Below are 17,542 nucleotides of genomic sequence, written 5' to 3'. Positions count from 1 at the left end.
AAATTTACAAAATACAAAATATCGTGCATATCTAGTTATACAAAGCTATAAATTCGTTCCTATTCGACGGCTACTAGTTTGTATAAATTATAAATTCGTAAAGATAAGATAGGATTAAGTGAATTCTCTCAAGATAGTGTACTCAATCCAACCATATATTTAGTGTACATAGCTGGCACACCCACCACAAATAATACTACGAGTGCTACGTATGTAGGTGGTAACGTCATAATGTCTACTTATATGAATCCAAGATTGACAATCAGAAATTTGCAAAACCATTTAAACCAATTAGGAAATATGGTGTGTCAAAGTAAGTAATATTAAATCCGTCTAAACCATCAAAATTGGACCAATACCAACGAAGATAAGAGATGGTGCCCCTTAAGCAATGCCTTCATATTTATATTTATTATTGTTTGGGAAAGTATGTACTATTTCTTTCATATTTTTACATTTAATATTTTTCTGTTACGGTACTGTAATGTTGTCTAATTCAATACTGTATTCTAACGACTTTGGTAAAATATATTGCTTCCTGTTATTTCGTAAAATTGCTAAACTGGCTATCTCATTTATTATGTTTTAAGTACGGAGAATTTGACTTCCTTTGTTATTTTTGTGTCGCCAATACACACAAGTGTAAGGTTTTGTATTAAGGTCACAATTAGCTTAAATTATCGCCACTCGAGCTCGCAATACAATAGAGTTATTTATTGGCATACCCTCTTGCTAACAACCGCTTCGAAGCGTGGCCGTAGGGTAGTTTTCTGACCTGACGATCTCAAGACACCACTTCAAAGTTCAAAAACACTTCATCCCAAGACAGCGACCGAAACACACCAAGTGTTTAGGCTCTCGTGCCAAATAGCCTCGTATTCGGCGTCCCGGGCGTCGTGATGCATCGCTACCAAATCTTCAGCCTGTTACGAATACATCAATATTTCAAAGGGTAAGTCTATATTCTTTGTACAAACAACAATAATGAATATGGCTAGTTAATTTCGTAATTTATCGACAGTTATATTTGCTATTTTTCGCTAATTGATTTACAAACAAAATATTGCATTTTTACTTAATAATTATTTATCTAATATCATTTAACTAGCGACCTAGTAAGTTTTATACAAAACAATTATTATAAAAACCATATTCGCCATCGCCTCCTCTTGTCAACGAACCCACCTACGTCACGATCCGACACGTGCCACGCTAAACGGCTACACCTGTCACACACACAGAGCTGACCCCTAAAAATCATACGAACAAGCTAAAGTTTGCAGAGAATATTAATTTTGGGACCCCAAAAAAGATGCAAAAAAGTTTACCACTTTTATCTCCGAGCTTTCCCCTAAAACTCCCCTCGCAGGGGGGTAAAAACACAAAAAAAAAATCAACAACAGTGACCTCTAAATGAAAGTAGCATCTCATCCACAGTTACATATTCTTTTAACGTATATAGCCTCTAGCAATTAGTCACAAAATTATTAAAAATATTTGAAATAGCCGCTGTTTTATAGGTTTTCTTCCGCTCTTCGCTATTCATGCTATTGTCAAATCTAAGACACGACAAAAGTATTTCAAATCTTCTTAAAGACATCGTCATTCTGAATATTGGCCGACTGAAAACATCTTTAGAAAACAGTTGAAGAATATGTTCATGAGAAAATTTATAATTGAAGATAGCATAAAAAGCCCAAGCAAAGCCTTCAACTCAACTATATTTGTGCTTCTGTTGTTTGATATATTAGTCGAATCAGATAACTTTTCTCTCATTATAATAATTTTTTGGTTTGTCCATGTTACAATTTGTTCCAACATTTCATCAGTAATCAACAACTTCCAAATATCTGATTTAGAAGGGCTATTTCTCAGAGTCCTGCTTACGCTGTTAGGCCTCGTAATCCTCTGACAATGTTATGTGTTCGTGTCCTTGTATTTCTCGGAGGCCCCGTTTCCTGCCACTGAAAACCATTTTTTCCTTTGAATATGTTCACATCCCCTTCTACTTGTAAAAAGTCGGTTCTGGATTGTAAATCATTCAACGGTTCATCTAATTCCAAAAGTTCGTGATCTGAATTCGATTCTTCGCTGCTAGATGGTTCACTTTGCCGAATTACATAGTCGGGATCTTCATCCGAATCATCTATAACATCTCTCATGTCCTCGTCACTCCCTTGCTCTGATAAATATAAATCTTGATCGTCGGCAAGTAGTAATCTTTGTATATTCTTTTTAAAATCTGGGTCAGCCAGATTTACTTTTTTATTACGGCCAGTTCCGCTAGGTCCTGCTCTATCCATTATTACTACAAAATTAAAAATTTTTAGAGTAATTATGTTTATTATACAAAAAATATGAAATACCTTATTGTTTATTAGTACACAATCCGTAACGAGTGGCCTCCTAGACCTATCATAAAAACCCTGCAATTCGAAACACCTGGCTTACTAGACCTACACGTTTTGAAAACTACTCTTACTACGACGTAAACACTAAAGCGATCGTTACGATACTGCAGACAGTTACGACAGTGCATGCGGCCTACACTGTTGCCGCCAATAACAGACTATCCTTTCGCTGTGGTCCGTTAGACCAATGTTTCGGGTTAAGGGTTAAATAAAATTTGTATCAGCTCGATGGTAAAAATTCGATACCTTTTGATCCAAACGTCCTATCGACAAAAGTCAAAATGGTTTAAACGTGAAGAGTGCAGCTTTCGTATGCAGTTTTTATATTTTGCCGAGAATAAACTCAGTTTTTATAAAGGTGGCGCGATTTTAGGCATTTTTTATGATTCTCGTGAAATCCATAAAATTGATCACTTTCATTGACCAGTTAAAGTAAAATTTTCATTTTTAGAGATCAATATTTAAAACCAATGACATGACATTTTAATGTTGAGTTCTTGTAACAAATATGAGGCATTTAAAATATGACTAAAAAAATTAAGAATTTATTGTTTTACAATACAAACGATCACAGAAAATGCATTTAAGAAGTTTTAAGAAAAAAAGTTAGATTGTATTGATCTCGTGAAAATCATAAAAAATGGCAAAAATCATGCCGTTTATTTATTTAACACCTGTATAAAATCAGAGTATTTGCGGCTAAACTCAAAAATTGCATAGGAAAGCTGAACCCTTTACCTTTAAAATGCATTTTGATTTTTGTCGATAGGGCACTTGAATCAAAAGATATCAAATTTTTACCGTCGAGCTGGTACAAATTTGATTGAACATTGATTTCGCGGGAGTAACTGACATGCAACATCAACGGTCGCTTCAAGCGTTGTTTATAAGAGAACGGTTTATTCCACACAAAAAATGCTTAAAAACACTTTTGTTCAAAATTATCTCAGCTACATTTTTTATTTGAAATATTTTTTTCTACGGTGTACACTTGATTTTTTTGCGTTTTTAAAAGCAAATTAATATGCTCGGCATAATTCAGTTTGTTTGTATAATTTTTAAAGGTTCAGTGACATTTTCGTCTCTGAGGACTGGAGTATTTTTCCACCGTCGGCAAAATTTTCCCAGACCCAACCATCCCACTAATTTTCATCGAAATATGTTATGTTTTTAACGGTTTTTAATGAATAACTTCATATGCCTTTGATCAAAAAAAGTATGCAAAATAATGAATCTTATAAAAGAAAAATGAGATTTGTTTTTATAAGATATTCTAGATGCAATATTAAGTAAGATATGGTCGGAGAAAGAAAACATTTTTTTTGCTAATTATTGGATCAATGTATTCATCAATGTCGTTAAATTGTAAGGAAAGGGTTGGTTTTTCGGGGGTCATGATTCAAAAGTTTTTTACAATCCATAAAAAGACCTTTAAAATGAGCACTACAAAAATTTATTTGCATGTAAACTAAATAAGTCACACCTCATAAATATGGACTCTTCGAATAATTTAAGGAAAAAGGGGCAGTATACTCGTAAGTAACCCAATATCCACCAGAATTAAAATTATTCGTTTTTGTTCTACATTACATTTTATTTAAGTGTTCTGTATGTACCGTAAAAAACAATGGAGATATCATCGATTAAAATAAATGTCTTGGTGTGAACATTTCCTGCTTCAAGTTTTTCAAACATTTTCCTTCAATTTTTTAAAATTGAAGGATAGTTTGGTTTTTGAATGAACCTAGCCTTGTAGCACTTGTAATTTCCTTTCAAATGGCTATGTATACATATTTGCAAATAAACTGAGAGCCGTTCACCGTGCTTCGGAGGGCACGTTAAGCTGTCGGTCCCATTGGGCTAGTGTACACGTTATAGTCGTCTTTAGGGATTAAGAGGATTAAACTAAACAAATACCGTTTTATAAACGAGGAATTTTTAGATATCTAAATGTAAAATTTAAACATTTTAAAGTATAAATAGGGTTTTTAAATATTTTCTGCATAAAGGGATGATTCTTGATGTTAAAAACTTAAGACGAATAAAACATCATTTCTTAAGCAAAGAATGAATTATTTTGAGTTCAAAATTTACCGATGCTTTCACTAAAACTAACAGAATACGTGTAAAAGGCCCATCAGACCTTTTACACAGCCGCTTAGGCGTAGGCCCGTATGGCAGGTCACATAGAGAACCTATCGTGGAATTTGAGCATCGAGACCAAGTGCTACAAACATGACTTGGTGGCTAGAGCACTAGGATGCCCATCCGACGCGGAGAACTAAATTTATTTTGCCAAATTGGCGGCTAAGTGACCGAGCAAGCACAAAGTTCGGGCAAAGAGTCCTCAACTTAGGTGAAAGGCCCTCTGTTCGAAACACACATTTTTTTAGAGACTCAAGTCCCAGTCATGTTAGAGTAACTTCTATATAGAGTCAGTAGTGTAAATAGGAAGAAAAGCCGATATGTGTGCTACCCCTACAGATAGGTGGCCTAACCCCAAGTAACTTTCAATATCATTATCCTCCCCACGTAAACCACACCTTGGGGAGGGGTGGAGGAAAAGCCTGAAGATCAGATGGGTACTAATTCACAGTGAGGTGAGACCGGTTCTATCTTCGTACATGCGGATACCACTATACAATGGTATACACATGTTTCTGGGTTCATCTCTATGAACTCACAAGAAAGAGTTCTATGTTCGATTAGGTCCTTGTTCAAATCGCGCTCATACTAGCCTACTTATATTCATTTAAGTTAGTCATTACTGCCTTAAAATCGAAAAAGTTCAGGGATTTCGTTGGATTTTTTTGATTTTTTGCAGGTTTTCTATATCTTTTTTAAAAACAATTTTTTTGATTTTAAACTTTAAACGGAAAATGCAGTTGGATTGTGTCGTATATATCATAGTACTCTTACCTAAAATCCACATAAGCAGGTTGGTAATTATTTATCACAGAATCATTCGATGGACATCTACTTACTGGTAGCCCAAAGGATAACATAATTCTTTTTTCTTGATCCCATTTGAACTGTATGGGATTTAGTCGCAAAAGCCCGTAAAAGGCTTTTCTTACTACTTTAAACATTTCACCCATAAAATACTGTTTATCCGGAAGATATTTCTTTGATTTATTTTGACAAAAATAATCCAGTTGCTCACATGCTGTAAGAATCGCAAAAAGGTTATGTTTTTCTTGAGCAATCACCATTTTTTTAAGTAAAGCTTCGGCCTCTTTTCTATAATTTAATTGAATCAAATACTGCTCTTGTTTTAACCGCCGTTCAACATTTGTGGTACATTTATCTTCTTGATATTTTAGGTGGTAAAATGGACGACGGGTACGTAAAAGCTCCTTAAAATAATAAAAAAAGTTAAATAATGAATAAATTTAAACTAACAGTCAATAATGCTAAACAGAATTACAGGCGCCAGGTTATATCTCAGATCTAGTTTTCGGCGATCGTCGCTTTTTATGTTCTGAGATTGCCATTCAAGATATTGTTTTGGAAACCTATTATTGTCGTTTACTAGATTTGCGTATAATTACTAGATTATTCGTTGTTTTTTTTTAACATTTTATACGATTGTTTCTTTAATTCTCATACGATTTATAACCTCTTTATTGACTTTCCAATTGCATCCACCTCACTACTCTGACTTTTTGGTTTTTGATGTTACTTTTTAAGTTTATGGACGACGTTATAGACTACTCTTGATCAGTGGCGGATCTAGACATTTGCTTTGGAAGAGGAACTTAAAAATAGTGGGAGAAAACTTCCAATGAAACTCCAACCAAAAGAAATACAAAAGATAAATCCAGAACTACATAAAAGCTATAAATAATGGGTTTGCTTTAATTTTGAACCTTCTTGGTGGGAAAATTTACCCATTTTCTTTTTCCCCCTTCTGTGTATCTGCCACTGCTCTTTATTGTAACTTCATCGATGTGTTAAATGTTTTTTTATCTAATTACTATGTAAAATATTATAAAGATATTGTGTTTTTATTTTTGCTTATGTATAAATACTTTTGGAATCAAAATGGTGCTCTGCCCTACTGCTCAGGTCTGGGTTCGTCCCCTGTTCATTCTCTCCCCACACCAATCCCAGAAAGGTACAGGAAATAAAAAAAACTTACGAAGTCATAGTAAAGGTATATATATATATATATATATATATATATATATATATATATATATATATATTTATTAAAAAATAATAAACTAAATGCATATTATTATGAATGTGAAACAAAAATAAATTTTTAAACTGAGACTCGAAAGATTTTGACGGTTGCCAATATAAAATATTTCTTCTTCTTCTTCTTTAGATGCAAATCCACTAATGGATGTTAGCGATCACATTTTCCATTAATTCTCTATTTCTTGCAATATGTATCAGAGATTGTATGTCGTTAATCCCTGTCCATTGCCTTATGTTTCGGAGCCAGGACATTTTCTTGCGTCCCATTCCTCTCTTGCCTTCAATTTTACCCTCGATTATAAGTTGGAGGAACTGGTATTTTTCATTTCGCATAATGTGACCTAGATACTCCGTTTTCCTTTTCTTGATGGTTTCGAAAAGTTGGCGTTCTTGGTTTATTCTTTTAAGGACATCTATATTTGTGATTTTCGCTGTCCATGGTATTTTTAGGATACGGCGATAGAGCCACATTTCGAAAGCTTCTAATCTGTTTATATCCCTCGTTTTGAGTGTCCAGCCCTCTGCGCCATATAGCAGCACTGACCACACGTAGCACTTAGTAAACCTTAGTCTCAGTTGAAGATCGAACTCTGAACAAGTCAGTACCTTCTTGAATTTACGAAAGCTTGTCGAGCTTGCTCAATGCGACATTTTACTTCCCTGTCCGATGCCCAGTCTTCAAAAAGCCACGATCCCAGGTATTTAAATTTACTCACTCTTTCAATGGACTTAGTATTCAGTGTTATGGTGGAGTTTTCAAGTGCATCCAAGTTTCTGGAGATGATCATAAATTTGGTTTTTTTGGTATTAATCTCTAATCCCATTCGCTTACTGTATTCTCTGATTATAGTGACAAGTTGTTGAAGATCGACTATGTTGTCACAAATTAAGACACCATCATCAGCATATCGTATGTTGTTGATCAGTAATCCATTCACTTTGATTCCCATCTTTGCATCCTCCAGAGACTCTTGAAATATGGCCTCCGAATAAATGTTAAATAAAAGAGGGGAAAGCACACATCCCTGTCGAACGCCCCTTCTTATATGTATGGGTTTGGATATAGAATTGTCTATTTTTAACTGTGCCGTTTGATGCCAGTACAAGTTTTCAATGCATCTTATGTCTTTTTGGTCTATATCAACTTTCTTGAGGATCTGCATTAACTTGTGGTGTTGGACACGATCAAACGCTTTTTGGTAATCTAAAAAGCATAGGAACACATCCTTCTTCTGATCGTAACAATTTTGGACCAGCACCTGTGTTGCTACTATTGCTTCTCGTGTTCCTAAACCTTGCCTAAACCCGGGAGTCACTGATGTCCCATTCGCATTTTTTGTATACACTCTTTTGTATAAAATATTTAAAGTATAAAAAAGTACTCAGCTTTAGTTCGTTTTGAAGGAGTCGTTCAGTTCTCCAGGAAGGATTCCGATATTTGTGGAAGTTAACTGCTGTCGGTGGTTGTTCGTTGGGTTAAGGGGGTTGTTGGAAATGGGTTTCAAATTATATTCTGATGCATTACTGGAGTTAAGGTAGTATAGGTGGTTGCTGATTGTTTCCCCAAGGTAGTGTGGTTGGCTATTGCTTGCTCCCCTATAGTAGCAATTTGTGTGACTAAAGTTTCATTGTAGAATGATTTTAGTGATATGATTGAAAAGAGCGCAAATAAAAATTTGTATCGGCCTATATAGGATGGAACGGCTACTAAAAATATTTATAATTTAGTGAGGTCGCTTTGGAATAATATAGTACGGGGGACAAGTACTAAGCGGAGCTTTGTGTTACGTTAAATTGGTTGATTGGAACGTAACAATTAAGGCACTTTAAAACATAGTTAGGTAAAAAGTTAAACCTGATGACATTCCCTGAGAATTGTGAACAGCGTTAGGAGAAATAGGAAGGAGTTGTACTTCTGTATATCTTCTGGGTATTGGTTGTTCGTAATTATATAATTTTTTTTACAATAGAGCTTCTGGTTTCTTCTTTCTGTTTACTTTCTGTTAAGTATTTTTTTCCTTCAGTTCTCCTCTTTTGTACTGTGCTTTACGTGCTCGTACGACTACCTGACGTTTCTGAAACCGAATTTCTTTAACTTCTGGTCCAGTCTCCTCTGGTGAAGGTTCTTTTTGGATTCGTCCTGCAGTTGATATATGTTGAACTTAATTTCTCCTTTTTTTCCGCCATTTTGTACTTGGCGTTCCTCCCTCTTGGTAGCTTTGGTATTCAACGTGTAGAAAAAACCCGTTTTTAAAATTATTATAGGATGGATAGTCTTCTCTCTTAACTCGTGACTACAACTCCCAGTCCGGCCACTGCTCTTAATTTTTTTACACTTACACAGTAGAAGATGTCATCCATAAATTGTGCACAATTTTCGTTTTTCTTGGTTTAAGTGGTTATCAAAATGTTAAGGTGCATCATCTTAAATTATTCTATCACCTCTTTGTCTTTGGTTCGTCACCTTGGATGTTACAAGTACTCCACGTGATTTCCCTCGTTTTTTTGAAATTTAAGACTATTTTCTTTTACTTAAAGCAGTACTGCTCCCCCTTATCTCATGGGACTACCTCCGTTAAAGGTTTGGATTACCATCAGAATAACATCCTGATTTTTTATACTTATTTTTGTATATTCGTTCTTTTTAGTTTGTACTTATACTAGGGTGCTAAAGTCTGACGCTAAAATAATCACTTTAGAGGATCTGTAAATTAAGCCGCCAATTCTTAATCCTGTCGCTCATTCTGGATCAAATCCTGCTGGACTTTATAACAGCTCTAAAATCTGGAATGTCACTTCCGCTAGACCTGGCGTTTGAAGGTTATCTTCTGGGAAGGTCTCCGTTATGTATCCACAGAACTGTGTCACTAGCTTGTGAATTTTGTCATTTGTTTACTACGGCTATTAAAGTGAAAGGTGTCCACAATCTGACGTAAATGCTTCAGGCAAGAATTATCCATGTAAGCGTTAGAGAAGGAGGTTCTCTCTTAATGAACCAGATTAATATATTTATGATTTCACGCCCAAAGGCTAAATTACTTTATTTTGGTCAAAAATGAGTAGCGATTGATACAAGATACTGCTTTAAAAAGCTGTATATCGTAAAGATACGAAAGGATACTTGTTTTAATTAAAGTGTTCTCTTTTTGCGTGGTCAAATTATTGTGAAAGTCATTTTAGGGTTTGGATAATTAAAGTTTATTTCCATCATATTGATAACACATTATGTATGCAAATCCCTAAACTGTTGATACGGGTGACTCAATGAAAAATATATATTTGTCAACAAGTTTGCAGAAGTATATAGGAAAACAATTTTAAATTGAGTATGACCACCAGGTATAAAGGTTGAAGCAGAATAGAATACAATAGTTTTGAGGGTTACTAATACTTAAATAAAGTTGCCAATGTCGGAGTGATGGAGATTAACAGGTACTAATGAATTTGCAAGAAATGTAAGGTGTTTATTTTATTGGTTATATATAAAATAATTTGTGGCCGTAACAGGGACCGATTTGTAAAAAAATAAATATTATTTTAATCAAATTCAATTTCAGATTCACTGCTTTCTTCAGAATCTAAGGAATCTTCAACTCCAATGTTAATTATTACCGGTTCCAGCATTGCATCAGTCATATTATCCAAATTCCACATTTTATTTTCTTCCTTGTGAGCATGAATAACAGCATTTTTCCAATTTTCTGGAGTTACTTTTGATAAGGAATGTTCTAATAATTGTTGTAAGTCTTCTAATTTAAAAGTTTCGTTGTTGCGTCCGACTTCACCCTTTACTTGAGACCATATATTTTCTATCGGATTCAGATCACAGTGGTACGGGGGTAAACGTAAAATAATTACATCACGGTTTAATGCCATTTCATCAATTATATATTTTTTATAAGCTGCTTTATGTTTCCCTACAATAGGTAATAATTCCCTTTTTGTCGAATTCTCCTTGTACTCAATTGCGTGTTTATCCAACCATTCGATTATCTCTCCTTTTTTCCATGCCGTTGTTGGCAATTTTTCTGCTAGTCTTGAATGGTAACTAGCATTATCCATGACTATGACAGAATTTTTTGGAATTAAATTCAACATTTGCTCAAAATATTCTTCAAAAACGTCAGCAGTCATTTCCTCGTGGTAATCTATGGTTGATTTTGAGGCAAAACTTAATAATCCACCATTGATAAAACCGTATTCGTTTCCAATATGGATTATTATGAGTCTGCGTCCTTTTCCAACGGGAATATTGTTTATTCCAGTAGATACACCTTCGATGAATGCCTGACGGGAACTTTTCACATTTGTATCAACCCATAGATATGGTACAGTATGACCTTCATTTAGCCAAGTCTCGTTCAAAAAAAAATTGTTTTTCCTTCTTCTCGGTACTTTTTAATAGTTCTTAGATAATCTCGTCTCCAACATACAATGTAATCTTTTTCAATTAAAACGGATTTTCTTCTATTCGTTTGCCAACGAAATACCATCTCTCTCAATAGTCCCCATCATTTATTGTTGCTTATGATTGGTAACAATTCGTTTTCTCTAATTAATGTTTGGATTTTGTCCAATGTTGGAAATTCTTTGTGAAAAAAAAAATGAGTGGACGCTGCGTCTTATCATGTTTTTATATATTTCTTCAATTTCCAAGGGTTTACTCCCTCCACTCTTCTTGGGAGATGAAACAGTTCCTCCTTTTCTTTCTTTTAGGAATCTATAAATTGTTACTTCTCCAATTACTGTCATATTTGGACACATGTTAACGATTTCACGAACATTACTTAAAGGGCGTTGATATACAAGTGCATCGTGTACATTTAATATTATATTTTTCTCTCTTAGACTGAAGGCACCTTTACAACTACACTTAACCGGGATAAAACCTGTTGTCAACGTCAATTTTAAATGCAAATAACAAAATATCGACACCAAAAACGTAGGTAGGTAAGACATGAACAATGTACATCTACAAACTAAATGGAAGATGCAAACAATTTCTAATTTATATTATTGGCATAAGCTGTAATGTGGCATAAAAACTACTTAAATTATCATTAGTGAAGCCTTATCAGTAATTCCAGGTAATCGTTCAAAGAAGGTATTCTTTTTGTGTCAGGCGATAACTTGTATAGAAAACAATAACAGATATATTTTTTTTAATATTTTAACGTATAATTTTTATTAGGTACCTGTTTAAACGATACAACTTCATATGCTTTTTTAGCCAGAGCTTTAAGTTTCTTCGTTCCTTTAGTGTTTGGACATTCAATACCATGTTTATGTTTTATATTTTTAAGGAATATCTTCTCTCTATACATGATATCTAAATACTTTTCTGACATAAAATTTTCAATGTTAGTTGTATAATGCTGCAGGGGAGAAAATGGATACTCTTGAGTAAATGGTGGTATCACAATATTGCTTCTCGTTTCTGTCACATCGTGAAGAGTGTCGTATATTTCTGAAATAAAGAAAGTAGGTATACCTAAGAAAACCTAAAAAAAAAAATATAATAGCCATCCTATAGACGTATATCTTAACATAGACTGAGCATGCCAGCAACGAGCAGTGACGATCAAATCTTTTGCGGTCGTTCGATCAGTCTCTCTCTAGCGCAGTGCAACTCCTCGCTCTCTGTCTACCGATAAAAAATACGCTGCTTTGCTTACTTACAGTAAGAGAGAAACAAGTAACAAAACGAAAACAATGATGGTGTCGTTACTTAGCTCTACAGACTATTCGGTCTATATTACTATACGAGTTTAAATCTATCAGCTATACCACAGATTAACAGACCACAGATACGAAAGCTACCCGATGAGAGTGGTGCAGAATTTGGTAACGTTGAAACTAAGGAAAACCGTTGTTGTGCTGGTGTTTGCACCAATAATTAATTTGGTCTATATTAGTTACTTTAACATCTGATTTGATATTTAATTTACCTACACTAAAAATTAAGACAAACAAAGCTTAACAAAACATTGGTCCTTTAATAAAATTCTATGTTGAACGAAAAACTATAAAAAGTAGCTTTGAAGTAAACAGGAAATAAATAATATAATAGGTAATTTGGAAAATTTAGGTATGTCCTTAACAAAACAAGAGAAAGTAAACTGGCTGTTAGAAAAGTGATAGTCGTTAAAGATTTAACATACAGGGTGTTTCAAAAAAGGTAACCCCGTCTTAGGGTAAGTAAAAAACTGAAAAATAATTGGGGTTTGTTTAGTAAAAAATTCTTGTAACGCCATCCATTTTCAAGATACAGGGCGTTGAAGAAAAAAAATTACGCATTTTTTACGATTTTGCCGAAACTACTGGCAACATTGTAATGAAATTTTATATGAATATGTTTTGGAGGCTGATACATCCCATGAATTGTCTCATGTTTTTATATCTGATTCTCATAAAGGGCGCTATTAATCAAAGTTTCAAGTAAACTTAAACATCATTCAATTTTACACGAAAAAGGTACTCTTGGTAAAACTCGATACTCTGTACAGTTTTCGGAATATTTTGATTTGAAAATTATGAAGTAATAATTGATGCTGGTATAAAATAGTTAGTAATTAAACAAAACTCACAAGAAGAAAATTAAATTAATGACTAAGAACATAAAATAAAATTCAATTACAATAAGTGTTCAAAATGCCATCCGTTTTCGCGAATACACAAGTCTATTCTTTTTTCTAAAGATTCCATTAACCTTCTAAACGGTAGGGGATCAGCTATGATGTCATTAAATTGACGTTGAATTCTTTCTTCCAATTCTTGGAGTGAATTTACCTCTGTAGCATTGACTTTTTCCTTAATATACGACCAAACTGCGTAGTCCAAAAGGTTAAAATCGCATGACCGACGAGGCCAATGAATCGGAGCTTCTGCACCTCTACCAATCCATCGATTCGGAAAATGATTACTCAACCAATTACGACACCTTCTATCAAAGTGTGGTGGAGCTCCATCGTGCATAAAAAATAAAGATCTTTGCTCGTTTAGCGTTAAATCTTCTAATATCTCGAATAAAGAGTTGTTTAAAAAGTCAAGATACATATCACCATTTAAATTTCCAGGTAGAATACAATAACCTATTAATTTGTTACCTAAAGTTGCTGCCCAAACATTAATTTTAAATGAGTGTTGATAATGTGATACCCTTTTGACTCGTGGATTCTCATCACACCAGTAGTGTGCATTATGGGAGTTAAACATACCTTGTCGCGTAAAGGTGGCCTCGTCCGTAAAAAGAATGCATTTTAAAAAATTTGGATTGTGGGCTGTCCTTTGTTGCAATGTTTCACAAAAATCCACTCTAACCGGTAGATCATCTGGCAAGAGCTCTTGGTCTTATCTGTAATGATAAGGATGTAATTGCTGTTCTTTCAGTATCCGCCAAGTACTTGAAGAAGAAGTATTTGTTTGTCTTGTTATATTCCTTACGCTAACTGTTGGATCTTGATCAAGTAAATTTAAAATATTATGTTCTTTATTAATTGTTCTTGTTGTTCTTGGTCTACCAGAATTTATTTTATTTGGTCTCACATTCCCAGTTTCTCGACAACGTCGTTCAACGGCTCTAAATGTTTTTTTACTTGGTAAGTTTCTTCTAGGAAACTTTTCTGCATAACGTATCACAGCTGCATTAGAACATCCTAAACATTCGCCTAAGGTTAATAACATGTCAGTGTATTCAACATTTGAGTACATTTTGATTTGATTTTACTAATAACAAGGTTTCGAAACTCCAATTATTGTTGATTTATCGTCATAACAATCAATAAATGTCAGATTTCCATGGCACACTTGGAGAAAATAGAGGTATACCTATTAGAACTTTATCATTACTACCAGTATCAATTATTACTTCATAATTTTCAAATCAAAATATTCCGAAAACGGTACACAGTATCGAATTTTACCAAGAGTACTTTTTCGTGTAAAATTGAATGATGTTTAAGTTTACTTGAAATTTTGAATAATAATTATACTCTTAAAAAAGTTATATTGACTAATACTTTGTACGATCCGTGTAACTAGCGCCCTTTATGAGAATCAGATATAAAAACATGGGACATTCAAGTTTACCAAAACTCGGTACCCAGGGTTGACGCTACAGTTTCGCATCTGTGTGTTATGTTAATCTATGGCCATACACAAATAAATAAAGTTGATATCACTCTATGCTCTCCATTATAACCGCCTTAAACTTTTATATTAGTTATTAAAACTCTCTAGTTTGCAATTTCAATGTAAATTATGATCGATGTATGTATTGATCGATGACCTTAGGATGATAGAAAACACCATTCAATACAAAGCTTTATTTAAAAACTACAACGATGAAATAACAGTACAGAAAGTCCAAGATACAATCTTCTTCATGTACCCTGTCCTTTCAGAACGTTGGTGAGCGTTTGACTCAGTCCAGCATAGCTCCATGTTAAGAGCTCTTACAGAGCGCAGTATTGATCACAGGTACATAACTCTTCTTCGGAATATATATATATATATATATATATATATATATATATATATATATATATCTATATATATATATATATATATATATATACACGATGCTTATCTTAATCGTCCTTAGACGTCCTACAACAAGGTGGTCAGATGACATTAAGCGCATTCAGCACAACTGAATTCAGGGTGCTCAAGATAGAATGCATTAGAATTATTTACGGGAGGCCTATGTACAGCAGTGGACTCAAAACGGATGATGATGATGTTGAAGGAAACATATTTCTAAACAAATTCAGTAATGCATAAAATTCAATAAAATTTTTTTTATCAGTTTATGATAAAAGAATTAGCGTCTCGGGTCCGTTGGACTAACCTTGCCCGGATAAGTTTTAACTAATGTAAACAAGAATAAAACCAATACATACCCCTCTTACTTTCTGGTTGACTATCTCTCACAGTTAAACGTTTGAGTTTCTTCTTTTCCTTCTCAGTATTGTTTTTTAAAATTATTTTTCCAATATTAAACTTATGATCTCTTTTTCTCTTTGCAATAAAGTTGTCGGGGTGGGATGCGACAATATTTTTTACCCAGGCAATTTTTCTAATTAATTTAAAATAATCACGCAGAGGGCTACCAGCAGATTCCCCTATACAATTTTCAATAGCAATGGAACACTAAAATAAAAGTGATTAGCTTTACTATTAAAATCCATTACTAAAATCTAAGTAGAATCCGAGCAGATTTATAAAATAGGAAAACAAGAAACAGAAGGTTATCACAGACCTGTATTCTTCTTGACACCGTGGAAAACTGAAGTCGTAATAAAATCCGAATAACGTACACAAACGAACTAGCCGTCTCATTGTCAGTTGAATACTGATCGTCGAAATATAATATAAAAAACAAAAATAAAAATAATAACGTTTATTGCCTTAATAAAAATTATATTTCATTCCTAAGATATTTTAACTTAAATTATCATAGACTTCTTTCTTGACGTCCGGCTTCTGCACCGCCTACTGGTTGAACTGCTTCCTATCGGATCTTGAATTTTTTTGTCCTGGACTCCTTGGCTTCTTTTCTGTAGGTACTTGTTTTCGGCATCATACCTACTTCCCTGACTGGCTGTCTTCGACAACCTTCCAGCTAGAACCTGGTCATATGGTCGAGCAGTCTGTGAGTCGATCTAAACATCCTGTGATGCCGATTCTTGTCGAGGATGTCTCTGGTCTTATGGAGTCTTCTTGTGACTTGGTGAAAGAAATACCTTGTCCTTTTTTCAGCCACCTCCCTTAGTGGTGTATACTGGAGACTATATTTGATGGTTGCATTTGTTGTCCGTTCTTCCCATATTGATCCATCGATGATCCTGTAACATGACATCGCTGTTGCTTTAAGTTTCTTCCAGTTACAACATAACCGATCTAACCTAAGCCTGGTATAACTGGATCTTATTGGCCGTCGTAAGTGGACTGGATTTGAAAATATATGAAGTATTAGTTTTTGAGCAGTGTTTGCTTTTACCTTGATTTGTTGAGTATTTTTTTGAAGTTAGGTTTCCTGTTAAGATGGACTCCTAGGTACTTGATTGATTCCTCTGACTGGATCCTGTTTCCTCCTATTGATATTTCTACCATTGGTGGACTTGAGTCCTGAGTGAACATTTATCGGTGTATTCCGTGATTCTACTGAGGCGGTTTTCTATGTTTTGGACTATTCTTCTATCATCCTTTTCTGTTGCATATATCGCCGTGTCGTCTTCGTGGAGGGCTTTAGTTGTTTTTGGATCTATTGGTAAATCTGAAACAATAATATAAAATGGGCAAGAGTATACTGCCCTGAGGTGTCCCTTCTTCGATTTCTTAAATTCTGGGCGTCTTTTGGTCGGCTGAAACTTGAAATGTTCTATTAGTTAGATATGTATCACATAATATTACCTAAATAATGAAGCAATCTAGCTCTGTCCATCTTGCAGATTAGTGCCTTCTTCCAGACCGTGTCATATGCCTTCTCTATGTTCAGGATGGTCATTTTTGTCTTCTGTCTTCTGTTGAATCTAATCTTCGTGTCGCTAGTAGCTCTTGCCAGTTGGAGTTCGCAGTTTCTTTCTCTTCTGAATCCGAACTGGACCTCCTGAATTATTCTTCTTTTTTTCTGCTTGCTTTATCATTCTTCTGTAGATGATTTTTTGCAGTACATTTCCTAATGTTTCCAGTAGTGAGATGGGTCTGTAGCTTTTCGGTCTTCTTCCGTCCTTCCTTGGTTTTAGTATAGAGATGATCTTGGCGTGCTTCGAGTTACTCGGAAAATGTGCTTTTTCCAGGCAGTTTCGTCGAAAAGCAGATGAAAAGGTACATATATGCCTGGCCAGATAGAGGAGGGAAAAACCTCGAAACTCGTCAACACATACTTGTCGTTACGGGTTAATAAAAAATCCCTAATAAAATTA

General features: G+C 34.4%; 1 protein-coding gene across 2 annotated transcripts in view; it reads right to left on the bottom strand.

Annotated features, from left to right (window-relative positions):
* LOC140440579 (outer dynein arm-docking complex subunit 4-like) overlaps nucleotides 1-17,542 on the bottom strand; it is a 53,146-nt gene that overhangs the window by 18,893 nt on the left and 16,711 nt on the right. For both annotated transcript variants that reach the window (XR_011950871.1, XM_072530957.1), the window contains exons 3-5: nucleotides 15,518-15,767; nucleotides 11,813-12,084; nucleotides 5,331-5,767 (exon numbers count right to left, since the gene is read on the bottom strand). Coding sequence is in view for 1 of the 2 variants with exons in the window: in XM_072530957.1 (XP_072387058.1) it covers nucleotides 5,331-5,767; nucleotides 11,813-12,084; nucleotides 15,518-15,767 (959 nt within the window). In the remaining variant the exon portion in view is untranslated. The remainder of the gene's footprint in view (nucleotides 1-5,330; nucleotides 5,768-11,812; nucleotides 12,085-15,517; nucleotides 15,768-17,542) is intronic.

Source organism: Diabrotica undecimpunctata, chromosome 5 (assembly GCF_040954645.1).
Source record: "Diabrotica undecimpunctata isolate CICGRU chromosome 5, icDiaUnde3, whole genome shotgun sequence".
Classification (NCBI taxonomy): Eukaryota; Metazoa; Arthropoda; class Insecta; order Coleoptera; family Chrysomelidae; genus Diabrotica; species Diabrotica undecimpunctata.
The sequence above is the reverse complement of the archived record's forward strand: the minus strand, read 5'-3'. Positions and strand labels throughout refer to the sequence as shown.